At 38.1% G+C, this 21082-nt stretch overlaps 1 protein-coding gene across 3 annotated transcripts in view; it reads right to left on the reverse strand.

Moving 5' to 3' along the window:
• Positions 1-19839, reverse strand: part of GCSAML (germinal center associated signaling and motility like) — a 53937-nt gene extending 34098 nt beyond the window's left edge. Inside the window, exons 1-3 of one of the 3 annotated variants that reach the window (XM_023540326.2) lie at positions 19686-19839; positions 19087-19171; positions 1215-1274 (exon numbers count right to left, since the gene is read on the reverse strand). In XM_023540326.2, the coding sequence (XP_023396094.1) occupies positions 1215-1274; positions 19087-19171; positions 19686-19799 (259 nt within the window). In that variant the 5' untranslated portion in view covers positions 19800-19839. Of the gene's footprint in view, positions 1-1214; positions 1275-19086; positions 19234-19685 lie in introns of those variants that run through there. The other 2 variants (XM_023540328.2, XM_023540327.2) reach the window with 2 other exon arrangements.
• Between the last annotated feature and the right edge of the window lie 1243 nt (positions 19840-21082).

The raw sequence follows: 21082 nt of genomic DNA on the forward strand, positions 1-21082 counted from the left end.
CAAGCCACAGGCTGGGAGAAAATATTTGCAAGTCACATACATGATAAAAGAAATGTATACAAAAATGCTGAAAACAGAGAATACCAGAAAGATGTTCATCTGTGTTTTACTGACTATGCAAAGGCATATGACTGTGTGGATCATAACAAATTATGGACAACATTACAAAAAGTAGGAATTTCAGAACACTTAATTATGCTTATGAGGAACCTGCACATAGACCAAGAGGCAGTCCCTTGAACAGAGCAAGGGGATACTGGGTGGTTTAAAGTCAAGAAAAGTGTGTGTCAGTGTTGTATCCTTTCACCAAACCTATTCAGTCTATATGCTGAGCAAATAATCTGAGAAGCTGGACTGTATGAACACTGAGGCATCAGGATTGGTGGAAGACTCATTAACAACCTGCTACATTTGGATGACAGAATCTTGTTTGCTGAAAGTGAAGAGAATTTGTAGCAGTTACTGATAAAATCAAAGACCACAGCCTTCGGTATGGATTACACCTCAGGACAAAGAAAACAAAAATTCTCACAAATGGACAAATAAGCAACATCATGATAAATTGAGAAAATATTGATGTTGTCAAGGATTTCAGTTGATTCATTGATCTGCGATCAATGCCCAGGGAAGCAGCAGTTCAGAAATCAAAAGACACATTGCATTGGGGGAATTTGCTGCAAAAGACCTCTTTAAAGTGTTAAAAAGCAAAGATGTCACTTAGAAGACTAAGGTGTGCTTGACTCAAGCTATGATATTTTCAATCCCCTCATATACGTTCAAAAGCTGGACAGTGAATAAGGAAAACCGAAGAAGAACTGATGCCTTTGAAATATAGTGTTGGTGAAGAATATTGAATATACTATGGACTGCCAGAAGAACGAACAAGTCTGTCTTGGAAGAAATACAGCCAAAGAATTCCTTGGAAGAGAGGATGATGAGTCTTAGACTTCTGTACTCTGGACATGTTATCAGGAGGGACCAGTCCCTGGAGAAAGACATCACATTTGGTAAAGCAGAGGTCAGCGCAAAAGAGGAAGACCCTCTTTGAGATGGATTGATACAGGGGCTGCAACAATGAGCTCAAGCATAACAAAGATTGAGAGGATGGCTCATGATCGGGCAGTGTTTTGTTATAAAATTTTTTTTGTTGTTGTTATAGAGTCCCATAAAACAACCTGATGGCACGTATCAACAACAGAAAGCTGTGTCCTTACCGTTTCTTTCCCACTTCTGGGGTTTCCTTCCTAACCTTCTTTGGATTCTTTCCAGGGCACCTAGATGAAAACACACAGAAAAAAACGAGATTATTACTGCCCTTAAAAACATTCACCCTCATTTCCAGCTCACACAACCCTTAAAGCCAAGCCTATATTCTCTTTTTGCCAAACTTCTCTTTGCTTCAGCAACGATAGTCACGGGTATAGAAAGCAATGCAGAAATTAACGACAGGAATAGATCTCAGGCACTAGGCTTGCAATGGATCAAAATCTCTATATTCTGACCTTTGATTTTCCCAGTGTTGTATTTTACAATCAGGAAAGTTTTAGGGTGGAGATCTATTGGGATCAGACATGCAAATTCCCTGAGTCTTCAGATGAGGTGGGAGAAACCAAGAAGGTATAAAAACTTAAATGACAGAAGGATGCAAGCTTCTCCAAAGACCACAGGCAGGATTAGCAGCTGTCATTCATTCTTAGGGAATGTGAAGATTGTTAACCTTGGCTCTCTGATGGGAAGCAAGCTTCTCTGAACCCTGCTGTATGTGGCCATCTACGTACAGATAATATGCTGTGATCTTTACCCAAATTCAGAAAAGTTTAACTGCTGCATATTACTCTTGGTGTTTTTTTCACCAATTATCGTCATTCTTATCATAATCAAGAATGCACTAAACGGTGAAGTTAAAGGTAGAGAAATCAGTTCACTTGTCATGGTTACACAATATTTAGCAACAGTCCAAAGCCTCAGACACAGTTAATCAAAATTCCCCCTACACGCATTTTTCAAAGACAGCACCAACTCTAGTGTATCCTTCTGCTTCCATGGAGGACTGCATGTTAAATATTTCATGTTTTGAATCTCACTCCTGCTCACCAGCAATATTGAGACAAGTGTCAGTGTAAAGGAGTTCGAGAAACTTCATTAGATGTTGATATATAGGTCCAATTAACAAAGACTAGAATTTTTTTAATGTGGAAGCAAATCAGATTTGCAGAGGAGGAGGACTTTTCTTTCATGGGACAACTTCTGATCTGGAGAATTTGGGATTATATTCATAATCTTTTAGTCTGCATGTAATGATTACTTAATAGTATAAATTGTAAGCCAGGCAAGATTTAACTTCTATGTCCCTGTCTTCCTTTTTCTGTTTCCCTGGAGTCCAATTTTCTTGTGATTACATCTTCCTAAATGCGTCCATGAAGAAAGACTGATAAAACAATTCCTTCTGAGGTTATTAGTGATTCACTTATTTGCCTTTCCAAGAGAAGTCTGCATTTTAGTCAAATAAAAGAGAGGAAAGTACTTAACAGTGAGTGGAGACCAAATTGGGATTCTTTATCCTTAATATCTCTGAACATAACTGGACACTTGATTCTACCTTACGTAGAGTGAATGTTCTTAAAATCAAGATAATTCAGATAAAACACAATCATAGATAATATAGAAAGATTTGTTGACTGAATAGATGAATCCATTAATACTTTATCATTAAGTATACATATATATGTATAACGAGAGCATGGGTGACTGTTTCCCTGACTTTCTACTTTTTCTTCTCTTTTTTTACCTTTCCAAATATTTGACAGGCATAACAACCCTCCCCCAAAGTCAATATTTTTACACTATATGTCTACCATGTAGTAAATTTAAAAATCAATAACAAAAAAGATAGTTAGAAAAACACATTTAGAAACTATGTAATATATTAAATAATCCTTATGTTAAAGAATCATAAACTTTCTGAAAATATTTACAATCAAATAATAATGAAAACTATACAGGACAATATTGGCAGGATGTAGATAAAGTGAAATGCAAAGGAAAATGTGTCGATTAAATATATCCATAAAACACAAATGATGGAAAACAACTTTTGCATTTTGATAAGTATTTATTTTAAGAAGATGGAAAAAGAAAAAATAAAAGTAAAATTTATGTGCAGAAATAAATGTAATAGATAAGCAAGATCTAGAAAAGAACAATATTGTTAAGATGTGCACAACTCTGGAAAGACTAGCTAAGAAAAAAGGCAACAAAATCAAAAAATAAAAACAGAATATTCAGAATATTCAGAATAATTCTACATAATAAATATGATATCTTAAAATGGATAACATCTGCCAAATAAAATGTAAGACTTGGCACACGAAAACCCTCTATACCTCAGAAAAATCCAGCTCACAGGCTTCATTACAGAATTTAACCAAATTTCAAGTGACAAACATATTCTTTTTTATACAAGACGTTCCAGAAAGTAGGAAAATAGAAAATGATACATAATCCGTTTAAGATAGTGAGTTTACTTCTCATTCTAAAACTAAGCAAATAGAAGAAAAAAACATAGACCACTTTCACCACTGAAAATAAATGCAATAATCTTTAATAAAATGAGTTAACTAAATTTAAAAGTGAAATAAAAATAATATACATGAGAATCGAGTAGTATCCCAGAAATTGTATCCCAGAAATTCAAGGATGGCATAAAATCTATGGAGATAATTTATAACCTTAGAAATTTAAGAGAATAATTACAAGATTATCTCAATAACTTCAAAAGGTGTATTTAGTTATATTTAACACCAACTAATAAGTAAAATTTAATAAGTAAAGATCCTCATAAAGCTTGCTATAAAATGGAACTTCCTTATTGTGATAAAGGCAATATACCAAAAACATACAACAAAATTAATTAATGGAAACAATTTAGATCAATTACAAGACAAGGATGCCCAAAGACACTGATATTGTTAAGCATGATATTAGAAGCCCTGTGTAGTGTTATAAGACAAGAAAAAAGCATAAGAGTTGTACGGAATAAAATAGGAGAGAAAAAAACTTATTTTATAAACGATGTCAACCACATAAAAAACCCAGTGGGATTAACAAACTATTAAAATAAGTGAGGAAGTGAATAAAGTTGGTAGATAGAAAATTATCTTACCAAAATCAGTAGCATTCCAACAATAACAGACCAGGAAATAATATAATCCATGGTTTTTATTATTTCAAATGGTATTTTGAAATCAACCTAAAAGAGAATGCACTTGACCTTCACAGAAATTAAGTTAAAACTCAATTTTAAAAGCATTACAAAAAAAATTCTTTTTTGAGTAAACACAGTTATTTTGGTTGGAAGAGTGAAACTTTATAATAGAGATGGTAACTTGTTTCTTAAATTAATCTATGTTTTCAATATTTTCTCCATCAAAATTCAAGCTAGCATTTTTTAGAAAAATCAACAAATTCAGTTGAAATGCATATGAAAGGAAAAAGCCCTAAAACAGCTAAGTCAAATTGGAAATGGAGAGTAAAGAAGGGATGCTGGACTCTCTGAACTTTTATCCCACCCGGAAAGCTAAGAACTAACTTCTCTTTAAAGCTTTGAAAAGCAAAGATGTCACCTTGAAGACTAAGGTGCGCCTGACCCAAGCCATAGTGTTTTCAATCACCTCTTATGCATGTGAAAGCTGGACTATGAATAAAGAAACCAAAGAAGAATTGACGCCTTTGAATTGTGGTGTTGGAGGAGAATACTGAATATACCATGGACTGCCAGAAAGGAACAAACAAATCTGTCTTGGAAGAAGTACAACCAGAATGCTCCTTAGAAGCAAGGATGGCGAGACTACATCTCACGTACTTTGGACCTGTTGTCAGGAGGGATCAGCCCCTGAGAAGGACATCATGCTTGGTAAAACAGAGGGTCAGCGAAAAAGAGGAAGACCCTCAAGGAGATGGAATAACACAGTGGCTGCAACAATGGGCTTAAGCATAACAATGATTGTGAAGATGGCACAGGACCAGGCAGAGTTTCTGTTGTACATTGGGTCACTATGAGTTGGAACTGACTCAATGTCACCTAACAACAACAGCAATCCATTCTCCACCTTCACTGAAAGTACCAGTGAGAAATTCTTGAATCTCGAATAACTCCAGAGGCTTCCTGGGCAGTAGTAACCCCCTGGGTCAGTTCTGTAAGTACAGGTGTCATTGTGAGAGGCCCAGCCACAAACTCACAGCTTCAGCCACTCCAGCGATTGTGTAAACACCCACTTCTCTGTATTAAAATGCTCCCTGCACTGGTTAATATTTTCTGCTTAAATCATGACTGATAGAGGATGACATAATATCAGATACCATATCATACTACCCATCACCCATGTGTCAGTTTGTCATACTGTGGTGGCTTGTGTGTTGCTGTGATGCTGGAAGTTATGCCACTGGTGTTTCAAATACTGGCAGGGTCACCCATGGTGCACAGGTTTTAACAGAGCCTCCAGGCCAAGACAGATGGAAAAGGACAAATATTGTATAAGCTCACTTACATCAAACAAATACATAGAAACTGGACCAAGACAGGAAGAAAGACCTGGAGATCTACCTCCCAAAATTAGCCAGTGAAAACTTTATAGATCACAACAGAGCACTGCCTGACTCACTTGCTTTAGACATGTCATCAAGAGGGATCAATCACCAGAGAAGGGCATCAAGTTTAGTGAAGTAGAGGGCCAGCAAGGGCATGGGAGACCCTCAGTGAAGTGGATTGGCATAGTGGCTGTAATGATGAACTTGAACATTCTGGCAATTGTGAGGATGACGTGGGACCTGAGAGGGTTTTGTTCTGTTGTTCATGTTGTCTCCATGAGTCAGAACGCACTGGATGGCAGCCAACCACAACAATATGCCATTCTATAAAGCCATAATAATAGTAATAGTATGCTACTAGTAAAGGGATATGATAAGTAGGTCAATAGAAAAGAATGGAGTAAAAAGAAACAGATTCACATATGTGTAGAAACTTCGTATATAACAACAACAAAAAAAAACCAAACCCATTGCCGTCAAGTCGATTCCGACTCATAGCAACCCTATAGAACAGAGTAGAACTGCCCCATAGAGTTCCCAAGGAGCACCTGGCAGAATCTAACTGCTGACCTCTTGGTTAGCAGCCATAGCGCTTAAGCACTATGCCACCAGGGTTTCCTATAATAAAATAGGAACCACAAATCAATGGGTACTACATGAAGTTGCAAAAATTGGGCAAATTATGTGGAGAAAAAGAAAGTTAAACCCCTACCTTATCGCATATACTAGTGGGCATTAAAGATCTAAATAAGAAAGGAAAAAAATATAAAGCTAATAGAAAAAATGCAAAACACTAACTTTTCAACCTGAGTGGGGCAAAACTTTTTCATAAGGACCTAGAATTATAACCCAGCAGTTCTACCCTTAGGCAGCTTTACAAGAGAAAAGAAAATTACACCCATAAAGACATTGTAAGTGATTACTTACAGCAGGTTTATTCATACTAGTCCAAAACTGGAAACAACCCAAATGCCATCAACAGGCGAATGTATAAGCATACTCTTGTATATTTGTACATAAACACATCCCGGTATATTCAGCAATAAAAAAAGAATAAATGACAAACAACACCATGGATGAATTTCTCCAAAATAATGTTCAATGAAAAAAGACAGACACAAAAGAGTACATACTGTATGAAACCATTTATATAAAAATGAATAGGCAAAACTTGAAGATTATTGAACATTCTGGCAATTGTGAGCATGATGTGGGACCTGGGAGGATTTGTTGTGTTGTTCATATTGTCTCCATGAGAAGGGGCATGAGACAACTTTCTGGATGATCAAAATGTTATATATTACGATTGGGGTGTGGGGTACATGAGCATAAACATTTGTATAACTCAGGTTTAACACTTTGGTCATTTCAGTGTATATAAATTTTACTTTAATACAAAAATAAAGAGAAATCATTTAAAGAGTATCGATTATTTTTAAGAGATACAAAAGCACAAACCATGAGGCGGAAATTTAATGGATTTGACTACATCAAAATTTAGTTTCTGGTCAATGAGAAGTGAAGTAAATTCCTGGTAGGAATAAGACGTTTGCAATGTCTAACACACAGGATATGAATTTAAAATATTGAAAGGGCGCTGTGAATCGATAAGAATAAAACACACACACACACACACAGTGAGTGAAGTATTTGGATAGTTAACATTTAATACAAGTTCTAGTGCCGATACACATATGAACAAAAACCAAAACCAAACCCACTACCATCGAGTCGGATATGAATAGGTACATAAAATTATCAGCAACCACAGAAATGAGAATTAAAATAAAAATTGAATACTAATTTACATTCAAAAGTAGTGCAAAATTCAGAAACATGGCTAGGTAAGGGTAGAAAAGGAGGGGAGGATTCAGAAGCTTTCAGGAATGGAAGTTTTGTTTTTTTTTTAATAATTTTTATTGTGCTTTAAGTGAAAGTTTACAAATCAAGTCAGTCTCTCACACAAAAACCCATATATACCTTGCTACACACTCCCAATTACTCTCCCCCTAATGAGACACCTCGCTCTCTCCCTCCACTCTCTCTTTTCGTGTCCATTTAGCCAGCTTCTAACCCCCTCCACCCTCTCATCTCCCCTCAGGCAAGAGATGCCAACGTAGTCTCAAGTGTCCACCTGATCCAAGAAGCTCACTCTTCACCAGCATCCCTCTCCAACCCATTGTCCAGTCCAATCCATGTCTGAAGAGTTGGGTTCGGGAATGGTTCCTGTCCTGGGCCAACAGAAGGTCAGGGGGCCATGACCACCGTGGTCCTTCTAGTCTCAGTCAGACCATTAAGCCTGGTCTTACGAGAATTTGGGGTCTGCATCCTACTGCTCTTCTCCTCCCTCAGGGGTTCTCTGTTGTGTTGCCAATCAGGGCAGTCATCGGTTGTAGCCAGGCACCGTCTAGTTCTTCTGGTCTCAGGATGATGTAGTTGCTAGTTCATGTGGCCCTTTCTGTCTCTTGGGCTCGTAATCGCCTTGTGTCCTTGGTGTTCTTCATTCTCCTTTGTTCCAGGTGGGTTGAGACCAACTGATGCACCTTAGATGGCTGCTTGCAAGCGTTTCAGACCCCAGACGCCACGCTTCAAAGTGGGATGCAGAATGTTTTCTTAATAGATTTTATTATGCTGATTGACTTAGATGGCCCCTGAAACCATGGTCCCCAGACCCCTGCCCCTGCTATGCTGGCCTTCGAAGCATTCAATTTATTCAGGAAACTTCTTTGCTTTTGGTTTAGTCCAGTTGTGCTCACCTCCCCTGCATTGTATGCTGTCTTTCCCTTCATCTAAAGTAGTTCTTATATACTATCTCATTAGTGAATGCCCACCCTCCCTCCCCCTCTCATTTTCTTCTCAGTTTAAACTATTTCTCAAGTTCTTGTAATAATGGTCTTATACAATATTTGTCCTTTTGCAACTGACTAATTTCACTCACCATAATGCCTTCCAGATTCCTCCATGTCACGAAATGTTTCACAGATTTCTCACTGTTCTTTATTGGTGCATAGTATTCCATTGTGTGAACATACCATAATTTATTTACCCATTCATCCGTTGATGGGCACCTTGGTAGCTTCTATCTTTTTGCTGTTGTAAACACTGCTGCAATAAACATGGGTGTGCATGTATATGTTCGTGTAAAGGCTCTTATTTCTCTAGGATATATTCCAAGGAATGGGATTGCTGGATCTTATGGTAGTTCTATTTCTAGCTTTTTAAGGAAGCACCAAATCGATTTCCAAAGCGGTGGTATCATTTTACATTCCCACCAGCAGTGTAAAAGTGTTCCAATCTCTCCACAGCCTCTTCAACATTTATTCTTTTGTGTTTTTTGAATTATTGCCAGCCTTGTTGGAGTGAGATGAAATCTCATTGTAGTTTTGATCTGCATTTCTCTAATGGCTAATGATCGTGAACATTTCCTCATGTGTGTTTTTTTTTTTTTTTTTAGCTACCTGGATGTCTTCTTTAGTGAAGTGTCTATTCATATCTTTTGTCCATTTTTTAATTAGATCATTTGTCTTTTTTGTAGTTGAGTTTTTGCAGTATCATGTAGATTTTAGAGATCAGGTGCTGATCAGAAATGTCATAGCTAAAATCTTTTTCCCAGTGTGTAGGTAGCCTTTTTACTCTTTTGATGAAGTCTTTGGATGAGCATAGGTGTTTGATTTTTAGGAGCTCCCAGTTATCTAGTTTTTCCTCTACATTCTTTATAATGTTTTGTATACTGTTTATGCCATGTATTAGGGCTCCTAACATTGTCCCTGTTTTTCCTTCCATGATCTTTACCATTTTAGATTTTATATTTAGGTCTTTGATCCATTTTGAGTTAGTTTTTGTGCATGGAGTGAGGTATGGGTCTTGTTTCATTTTTTTTGCAGATGGATATCCAGTTATGCCAGCACCATTTGTTAAAAAGACTGTCTTTTCCCCACTTAACTGTTTTGGGGCCTTTGTCAAATATCAACTGCTCATCTGTGGTTGGATTTATGTCTGGATTCTCAATTCTGTTCCATTGGTCCATGTATCTGTTGTTGTACCAGTGCCAGGCTGTTTTGACTACTGTGGTGGTATAATAGGTTCTATAATCAGATAAAGTAAGGCCTCCCACTTTGTTTTTTTTCAGCAATGCCTTATTTATCCGGGGCCTCTTTCCCTTCTATGTGAAGTTGGTGATTTGTTTCTCCATCTCATTAAAGAATGGCGTTGGGATTTGGATCGGAATTGCAATAAATGTATAGATTGCTTTTGGGTAGAATAGACATTTTTATAATGTTAACTCTTCCTATCCATGAACAAGGTATGTTCTTCCACCTATGTAAGTCTCTTTTGGTTTTTTGGAGAAATGTACTGTAGTTTTCTTTGTATAGGTCTTTTACATCTTTGGTAAGATTTATTCCTAAGTATTTTATCTTCTTGGGGGCTACTGTAAATGGCATTGATTAGGTGATTTCCTCTTTGATGTTCTTTTTGTTGGTTTAGAGGAATCCAACGGATTTTTTATGTTTATCTTGCATTCCGATACTCTGCTGAACTCTTCCATTAGTTTCAGTAGTTTTCTGGAGAATTCCTTAGGGTTTTCTGTGTATAAGATCATGTCACCTACAAATAGAGATACTTTTACTTCTTCCTTGCCGGTCAGGATGCCCTTTATTTCTTTATCTAGCTTATGTGCTCTGGCTAGGACTTCTAGCACAATGTTGAATAAGAGTGGTGATAAAGGGCATCCTTGTCTGGTTCCGGATCTCAATGGGAATGTTTTCGGGCTCTCTCCATTAGGGTGATGTTGGCTGTTGGCTTTGTATAAACGCCGTTTATTATGTTGAGGAATTTTCCTTCTATTCCTATTTTGCTGAGAGTTTTTTATCATGAATGAGTGTTGAACTTTTTCAAATGCCTTTTCTGCATCAATTGATAAAATCATATGTTTCTTGTCTTTTATTTACGTGGTGGATTACATTAATTGTTTTTCTAATGTTGAACCGTCCCTGCTTATCTGCTTACCACTTGGTCATGGTAAATTATTTTTTTGATATGTTGTTGAATTCTATTGGCTAGAATTTTGTTGAGGATTTTTCCATCTACATTCTTGAGGGATATAGGTCTATAATTTCCTTTTCTTGTGGTGTCTTTACCTGGTTTTGGTACCGGGGATATGGTGGCTTCATAGAATGAGTTTGGTAGTATTCTGTCCTTTTTATGCTCTGACGTACCTTTAGTAGTAGTGCTGTTAACTCTTCTCTGAAAGTTTGGTAGAACTCTGCAGTAAAGCTACCCGGACCAGGGCTTTTTTTTTGTTGGCAGTTTTCTGATTACCTTTTCAATCTCTTCTTTTGTTATGGGTCTATTTAGTTGTTCTACCTCTGTTTGTGTTAGTTTAGGTAGGTAGTGTGTTTCTAGGAATTCATCCATTTCTTCTAGGTTTTCAAATTTGAGTATAGTTTTTCATAGTAATCTGATATGATTCTTTTAAATTCAGTTGGGTCTGTTGTAATATCACCCCTCTCATTTCTTATTTGGGTTATTTGCTTCCTCTCCTGTTTTTCTTTTGTCAGTTTGGCCAATGGTTTATCAATTTTGTCGATTTTTTAAAAAAAAACAGCTTTTGCTCTTGTTAATAATTTCGATTATTTTTCTGTTTTCTATTTCATTTAGTTTAGCTCTAATTTTTATTATTTGGTTTCTTCTGGTGCCTCTGGGTTTCTTTTGTTGCTCTCTTTCTATTTCTTCAAGTTGTAGGGATAATTCTTTAATTTTGGCCCTTTCTTCTTTTTGGATGTGTGACATAAATTAGCCTCTGAGCACCGCTTTTGCTGTGTCCCATACGTTCTGGTAGGAAATGTTTTCATTCTCATTGCATTCTATGAATTTCTTTATTCCATCCTTAACGTTGTCTATAATTCAGTCTTTTTTGAGCAAGGTATTGTTCAGTTTCCAAGTGTTCGATTTCTTTTCCCTGCTTTTCCTGTTATTGATTTCCCCTTTTATGGCCTTATGGTCAGAGAAGATGCTTTGTAATATTTCAGTGTTTTGGATTTTGCTAAGGCTTGCTTTATGACCTACACAAGTCCATGCAGAAGGGAAAGGTGCTCAAAGTCCATGGACAGTTTATGCCTGGACAGGAGTCACTTCTGTCTTGAGCTCCCCCTGTTAATAGAGCTAGCAAATTATCTTTTCCCCCCAGTTGCAAATTTTTTCCTTCCCCAGAGGCTGGGAGGATGGCTCCAGGTGCTCACCAGGGTCTATGTCAGGCCCAGGGATTCAGCCGCTGTAGCCAGCTTGGGGGCAGTGGGGGGCCCAGTAAAATATATGCAAGTACTTAGCTTTTGCTGACAGCACCGTTCTCCTCAGGTTCCGGAGGTGTGAGTAGGCTGTGTGGCTGCTGCTTCTCCCTCAGGAAGCTGTGGCTGAACTCTAGGACCAGCCCGCCACTGCTGCCACCTCTAGGAATTGTGCTGAGGGCTCCCCACGATTCAGGTCTGGTAACTCCTCTTTACTTCTGAAAGGCCTCTTCCTCCCCCTGCTCCTCAGTTCACTGTCTAAGTTTGCCTTCGATGCTCAGGGCTCCCAGCTTGTCACAAATATACTCGTTTCACTTGTTTTTTGGGTCTTTGTTGTAAAATGGGCTCGACAGAAGTGTCTGTTTATTCTGCCATCTTGGCTTCACCTCAGAATGGGAGATTTTTGAAGAAAAATGGTACAACCACTTGGTAAAGGAATGAAGTATATCCCAGGACAGTCCTTCCACAGGGATATAAGGGGTATGTTCAAGATGTCCATGGCAGGAATTTTGGTGAGGGTGACAAGGTAGAGACAACATAGTTATTGTCACAAGGAAAATGGATGAATACTACACAATAAGTGCACAGTATGTGAACAAGCATGCAAAAGTAAGAAGTTACAACCAGAAAATGGTGTTGAGTTAGGAAAGTAGAAAACAGAACAAGATTTACATCACAAAATTATTCTGTATCTATGAAAATCACATACACAGAGACAACACCATATATTTTCAAAGATCCATGTGCTCTAAGGCTATATATAAAACATTAAAATTTGTGCTTATAGGAGAAGGAGAAAAATTGAGGAAGAACATAAAATAAATGAGAATAGTGTTGCATAGGTCAAGACTGACAGCGAGCTAAGAACTGAGAAGTATGACTAATTCAACTATCTGAATTTAAAAATAATAATAATAAAAAAAAGAATCTCACAATTGGGACTCAAACTCAGGCCACCTCACACACTAGGTGGTTCGTATACTATATACCACTTCCCTGTTATTGATAATTTCCGTATTCATTTCTCCATTTTTAGAGTTCCCACAACTTTGTTAGAAATGGATGAGGGTGGCAATGCAGAATACTCCCAATGGTCACTGTTGTTGTTAGGTGCCATCCAGTTGGTTCCGACTCATAGAGACCCCTACACACAATAGAACAAAACACTGCCCAGACCTGTGCCATCTTCACAATTGTTGCTGTTTGAGCCCGTTGTTGCAGCCACTGTGTCAATTCATCTGCTTGAGGATCTTCCCCTTTTCAGTTGTCTCTAAGAATAGCTTTTTGGGCTCTTAAAGGTAATGCATGATTCTTCATGGGTTGCTGAATAGATTTCTGCTTGGGACCCATTTGCCTTTTCTATATTTGGATTAATATCTCTTTCTTTCTGAACACAGGGGCGGACTAGAACCCTATTCTCCGGGGAATGATCAAGATTTTAATTGTATTACTTTATTCTGAGAGGCAACGGATGATGACTTCTCTATTAAAAATTATGCATATGCAACGTCTCCAAAAGAGAAGTTCTAAATTCATGTTGCCTGATAAAATTTTAGCTCAGTTTAATTCCACCAAGCGCAATACACCTACTCCTCACTTACCGGCTATCTTGTTACCCTGCGTTTGAATTTAAAAATAAAATCTCACAATTGGGACTCAAACTCAGGTCACCTCACACACTAGGTCGTTGGTGTACTATATAACGCTCCTCACTTCCCCTATTATTGATAAATATTTTTAAATTTTTATTATACCTTTCACATTTACAAAAATAGTAAAAAATCTACTATCAGACTATTTTGTGCTTTAATGACGTACGTCTGGCAGTAACAAAACGCCAAGGCGTGAGGCAAGAGTAACACTGGCTGTGACAGTTAAGGTTATATGTCAACTCGGCTGGACCGTGATTCTCAGTTGGTTGGCAGTTATGTAATAATGTAGTCATCTGACGTGGTCATTCTCCATTTTTGTATAATGTTGATTTTTGCATAATGACCTGGTCTTTGTAACCTAACCATACAGATAAGTGAGGAGTGGGTGTATAAATTTTCCATAATTGATTCTTCTTTGAAAGTATTGTATTTGAAAAACTATATTATCTAGAGATCATAAGCTTTATAAGGTGGTTAAGAACTATAAACCCATAAATGTATAATTCATAGGTTAATTTTGTGCCATTATTAATTGCCCCATTATTTTTACTTGTATGTATGATGTGAACACACACTCAGCAGATAGATAGATAGATAGATGATAGATAATAGATGATAGATAGATTGATAGGTAGATGACAGATAGATAGATGATAGACAGACAAATAGGTAGATAGATAGATGATAGACAGACAGACAGACAGACAGATAGATAGATAAACAGACTCATTTGTTTAACAAAGTTTTATTGAGTGCCATTATTATTTATTTTTAGTTACTAGGGCTCAAAGATTATCAAGATGGACAGGGTATAGATCTTCATGAAACTATAAATCCCCAAGAAAAAACAGGCAGCAAAAATAAAGAAATACACAATATAATTTTAGACTGTTGTATTAGCTATGAATAAAATAAAATAGCACAAGCACTGAGTGGCTTTGAGGGGGGACAGCCTACCTTCAATAAGGCAATCAGATACAGCCTCTCTGAAGAGGTGGCATTGGACCTGGGGCCTAATTGCGGGAAGGAGGCAGGCCTTCAGAGCTCTGGCAGAAGACTGCTGTAGCATAGAGCATAGACAAGACCCCTGAGGCAGGGACTGGCATGGTGCATTTAAAAAACGGAAGGAAAGAAAATGTAGCTGTGCATATGAAATGAGGGGAAAGTGACAGAAGCTGAGGTTCATGGAAAAGTTTGGATTTTATGACATTGTTGTCAAAATCCTTCAAATATTTTGAAGCAGAAGAGTGGTAATGCTCTTATTAAATCTCTGAAATATGACTCTGACAATGGCATTGCAGGTGGGCTGTAAGGAAGAAAGAGTCAAAGCAAAGACCCATGAGGAAACAAGAGATTAGTCCAGCTTGGTTCATAACTAAACCCATTGCTGTTGAGTCGATTCCAACCCATAACAGCTAGTGAACTTAACCTACCTCCTCTCACCTTGAGACTGAACCCCTCTTACCCTAACTTTCATATCTTGTAACGGAGATAACAACACTTCCTTCATAGTGCTGTTATCCTCGCTTTACATGAAATTCAACTGCATAACATGCTTGTCGTAACTTAAAACTGTGGCCATTGAGTCAATTCCAACTTATGGTGACACCATGTGTGTCAGAGTAGAACTGTGCTCTGTAGGGTTTTCAGTTGCTAATTTCTCAGAAGCAGGTCACCTAGCCTTTCTTCCAAGATGCTTTAAGGGCGGCCTCAAACATCCAAACTTGGCAGCTGAGAGCATTAATCATTTGCACCACCCAGGAACTGCATACTTTAGATAAATGTTATTTCCCTTTTCCTTTCAACACCATTGGGCTAGAGCGACTGAGAGTAAAATCAGGAAAACCTGGCACAAATCTTGTGGCTATTACTTTTGGGTAGTTAACTGGCTCTGGAGAGGGTTAAACATGCTATCGTAGAGTAAGGGAAGTGATTCACCAGGTGGATGGATTGTTTCTTATCATTTCTGTTTCCTCCATCTGGTAGATTTGATGCAGATTTGTTTGACAGTTGCAGGAGGAAGTTGGAAATGTTGAGTGACCACTAAGGTTGATTGCTTCTCTCCTCGCCTGCATACCACTCACTCCTCCAGGGGTACAAGATTCTCTAACGATAGAAAGGTACCAGAGAGTGGTGGGATATAAACCTAATTAAGAGGAATAATTTTAAACTTCTGTAACAACACATCTGTGATCTACATGACTGACAAAGATCAGGATGAAATATTTGAAATCCACTTACTTTCACTGAACCTCCTTTTTATTTTTGTGGTCCCTGCTGAATTTCAGCTCTTCATTATCCCTTGCTTCAAATACTTTAAGAGCTCCTTAACTGTGCCTGTCTTTCTCTGTCATTCCACCTGACACTGAAGACAAATATAGAATGTATCAATCATTCTTGAACCCATACAAGAATACTGTTTCACAACTTCCTATGTGCTTTTGAAAGTCCTTCATCATCAAATCCCAAACTTCATTTTCTACTTGGAGATCACACAATCAGGAAAAACGGAATTGGATAATTTCTGATAATTTAGGCAGGAAATTAAGAAGTCAGATTAATCATCTCTATTTTATCAAAAATACAAAACTCCCTTATTACCTTTCTTGCATCAGCTTATCACTGTTGTCGTTCATTTATTAACTTTTATATTCTTTAATGTCTGTCTTCCTCCATTAAAATACAAATTCCTTGAGGATACTGGCTACAAAATATTTTAGGCATGGTATCTGCAGTACACAGAACAGTTAGGCCTGGTATAATCAATTCTGGTTTCTTTGATGCCTCTTTACATGCTTTAGATTTCTGTTCCCAGGACAAGGTTGGACATGTACTGTGAAGGTCCTGCTTCTTAGAGTTCCCATCTCTGTGCTGTAGGCTGATTTTGTCCCTTCCAGACACACAGGCTTTCCGTTGCTGGGTTGCAGTATTCCTGAAGTTTCACGTGTACCTATATTTTGAGGTGGTTTCCCACTTTTTCTTAATGCTTAATCTAAAAAGAAAGCCAGTGGCTACATTGGTATCTAGGGTAGTAGTTAAGTACTTGCTCTTTAGAACTACATTGCTTGTGTTAATCCCTCTCCCTGCTCTTCATGTGACCCTGGAAGAGTTCTTTTGTCTGTCTCAATTTCCCTACATTCAAAATGGGAATAATAACATTGCCAGATTCTAGGTTTTGTTGTGAATATTAAAGGAAATAATGCATGTATTTTACCAGTAACATGGTAGGTTCTTAATCAATGATAACCCACCAACCCACTGCCGTTGACAATGATAGATATCATATTTAAATAGTTTAGTTATCAAAGTTTGCCTTGCCAAGTTAACTGATACATGCCTGACATTGATGGAAAGCACCCAAGTTTTACTTATTTGGAATAAAATATCTCCCATTACCAATTAGTAAATTTATGCAATTATGTGACCAATTTAGTATTCTATGTTGTATTTATCCAAACTTCAAAGGGAATGGGGATAATAGCTATATTTTGTACAGTAGTTATCAAAAATTTAACGGGATAATTCCTGTGAGCTTGTTACCATGTGCCTGTCAGAAAGAGAACCCATGATAAATACCCGCCTTTATTACAGTTGTTTCATTGCGAATTGAATGATTTTGCCTAGCCCGGAAAGTTTCTTTGAGCCCAGCGACTCTGGCTTCCCTGAAGTGCTTGAACTTGAAATACCAAGAAAAGATGTGGAGGCTTTATTCATTAATGCCAACATGAGACCTCCTGAAGAAACCTTTTCCTCTTCTCTGTCTGAATTTTACAAGAGAACTAAAACCCAGTACACAGCCTTCTCCAGAAAGTGAGGTGTGGGAGCCTCAGCAGAGAACAATGACTGAGGAAGAATTAGAACGTCATTTGCAACCACACAGGGTAGGAAAGCCAAGTCCCTGCCTTCAGTCTTCACTCACTTATAAACCAGCTGATGGATTTTGGCAAACAGAGATCCTGACATATCTCTGAGTCTAAATGTCTGCATTTGTAATACACTGGAATGGAATCAGCATCCTTCTGCTGCTTTAACTTTTATAAAATAAGAGATCATGGCTGTTCTCAAAGAGACTGGCACATATACCAAAACATGGAAACCCATTAATTGGGAATATTTTAAAATAAACACATACAGGGAGATGATTACAAAACTGAAAACTCCGTCAACTTTCCGTTTCCCAAAGCAAATCATTTTACCCTCTATTTCCACCGTTTTACATGAGAATTAGATTTTCCTCATGTACGCCAGAAAACATTTATCAAGAACCTCCTTTCTACAGAGCATAAGGCAAAGGTATCAGAGATTTCAAAGAGAATAAAAGAAGCTGTCCTTGTGGTAAAAGAATCCATAATCTAAACGACGTATACACATGTAATCATGGCACTGGGCAGAACACGCTAAGGGTCACAGTGTATATAAACTTTCCATAAGAACTGAGAGTATCGAAAGAATACATTCTGGCAGAGATCATAAAGATGTAGCATCTGACCAGGGTATTGCAGCACTTGTATTTTGTCAAGTAAATGAGAATGAACTCTGTCAGCCAAAGCACAGAAGCTGTAAAATAAAAAGATTAGCCATTGGCCAAGTCCGAAGAGGGTATAGAGTACAAAAAAAAAAAAACACTTAAGGCAGGAAGGGCAGAAATTAAGCTCACATTCTTTAAATCCCTGCTGTGTGCTAAGCTCTAGGAAAGCATGGGGGCTGCAGTGAAGTACTCAAAGCAATACTTGCCCTGGAAAGACAATCCAGTAGGACATAATTACAGGCTGGGTGCTAAGCAAGATGGAGGCAATGCTGGAAATGATAAGAGAACAAGAAAAAGGGAGTGATTAAAAAAGAATATGGAGGGCTTTAAAATTAAACCAAATAGCCTGGACTTTGTGTTTTAGCTAATAAGGAATGAATGTGCCCACTGGAAAGGAGATTAATCTGGTATTATTATATAGGAGACTGTCTGAAGGAGTGTGGGTGAATGCTTGGGGGAATGGAGGCTGCAGGGTTAGAGAGACGATCATTTAAGATTTAGGCAAGATACAAACATAATAGTGCTTATTTTCTGTTCTACAACTTAGAAAGCATTTGAAGAGTGTAGGGCTACAAGTCACCCAGGAAAGGCATGGCTTAAGTCAAAAGTCTTTGAATGCATATTTTACATCCACCCTCAGAGATTTCAAACCAAATGTTTTGAGAAACCTGATTGCTCATTCATTTTCATACTGATCCCATGAAGCTGATGAATAGTCTAGATTTGCCAGATAACATATAGGATGTCCTATTAAATTTGAATTTTAGACAAACAACAAATACTCTTTTTTTTTTTAAGTTTAAATATACCCCTATGAAATACTGTGATACTTTTGTTTGCTGAACCTGACAATCCTACTATGGTCCCAAAATAAGGAGTGAATTGGAAATCCTTGTCTGCCCCGTAGATGATCTATTCTTTAAGTTTAGCTGTCTTAAAACATGCCCTGCCTCCACCATTATACACCCATAAAATGCAGCCTTTTCATCCCTGTGCCCTTTTCCCAATAAAGGCAGTGTTCAGAGTCAGGACTCACCTTCGTCCTCTGGGGAGACAATTTCCCATCCTTCCACTGTGAATTCTTCACTCAGCTCCTGAATTTCTCTTCCCTTTGGGCAGTACTTGGCCAAGGCAGCAGAAGGGCACAATGAGAAACAAGGGGTTACATATGACCACTGGCCTATGTTCCTCCCAACCACAAGCTGCCAGGGCATAGGGCATACTAGAGGAGGAAGGAAACTTTCTGAAGGGGAGGGGAAAAGAAAACTGTGTGTGTGTGTGTGTGTGTGTGTGCAGGCACATCTGCATAGTGTGAAAACTATCAGTTTAAAACACAAAAGAACAAATCTAACACTCTGGGTTCACTTTACTTTCAAGGAAAGTCCAGGTTTGGAAAACTAGACTTCTCTATTCCTTGGAAATCTGAGATCTGAAGGTTCCCAATACTTTACCCTCACACAAACACACAGGAAAAAAGCCTGTTCTTCAGAAAAGAACTAAGTTAGAAATAAAATTCATTTCTTTCCTCTGGCTGTAAAAATGGAATCTAATGTAAATGGCCTTTCCTCAGAGGTCTAATACGTTAATAGACAAGGTAGGGAAGAAAATATAAAATTATAAGATAGTGACGGTTACTTGTTGTAAGTAAAGAAACATTTCTTCACTGGTTGTCACCTCCAAGGCCGATTTTACAATGAGGAAAGAGACAGGTCCTAACAGACGCGTCTTCACTGCCTCATGACCCCACATCCTCCCTCTACCACTCAATGGAGCCACAGAGAGCAAGCTGGCTGTAGTGATAACTTCACTGCTACAGTGTCTGCAGTTTAGCTGACAGTTGACTCTGAGCTTTTGGTTTGGGGGAGTGGAAAAGCTTATTCATTATGATTCCCACGCCATATTGCGAACAACAGGTGGCTGGTTTTCTTGAGTTTTCAAGCAGCATGAAATGATTAGTTGAACTCAGAATATGCTTATCTACTCCAAATCTTTTTTTTTTTTTCTCCAAATGGGGTGGATGGAAGAAGATTGAGTTACTGCTAAGCAGAAGCACAGGCCAGGGGACTGAAGTACTTTATAATGATTATAAAGTTTTTCATTATCATTGTATTTATCAATCTTAAAATTGTGGAAAATATATTTGAAATAGGGAATTCCAAATTTGAGGTGTATCCTTTAATTCATATTTGATCATTTATGTGCCAAACCACTGCTTTCCAAATCTCAAAAAAAACAAACCAAGCCAGTTACTGTCTAGTCGATTCTGACTCATAGCAACCCTACAGGACAGAGTAGAATTGCCTCATAGGGTTTCCAAGGAGCAGTTGGTGGATTCAAACTGCCAACCTTTTGGTTAGCAGCCGAATGCCACCAGGGCTCCTCCATAGCTCCAGCGTATACAAATCTTGTTAAAATGCAGATTCTGATTCTGTCAAATTAGGGTGGGATCAGCGTTCTACCTAGCGGGCTTCCAGATGTTGCCATGGCTGCTAGTCCCTGGACCATTACTTGAGCAGCAAAGTGCTAAACCAAGAATTCTCAAGGTATGGTCTCCAACCAGCAGCAGCAGCAGCATTGAAGAACTTGTTAGAAATGTAAATTTTGAGGCCTCAACTCAGAACTACTGAATCAGAAATTTTGTAGTTGGGGCCTAGGAATCTGCCTTAGCAAGCCCTCCTGATGCTGCTAAAGTTTGAGAACCACTGCAATAAACAATTCTTTCTCTTATTCTAATTACTCACAAACAAACTCATGGAAATCCACAAATGCTCAGTTAGCTAGCATGCTGGGATCCCAGATCTTAAGTGATGGATATGTGGATAAACACAAGAAACTGCCAGTTTACTCAGCATCTTTACCTCCCTCTGTCCCACAGAACCATGAATCAATGGGAAGAAGGACAAGAGTTTAATTCCAGTCGTTACTTGCTCTCAAGTCAACTCTGACTCTTGGCAGCCCTATGTACAATAGAACCAAAAGCTGTCTGGTCCTATGCTGTCTTCACTATCGTTGATATGCTCACGAGTCCATCA

This window comes from Loxodonta africana, chromosome 2 (genome assembly GCF_030014295.1).
Source record: "Loxodonta africana isolate mLoxAfr1 chromosome 2, mLoxAfr1.hap2, whole genome shotgun sequence".
NCBI classification, from domain to species: Eukaryota; Metazoa; Chordata; class Mammalia; order Proboscidea; family Elephantidae; genus Loxodonta; species Loxodonta africana.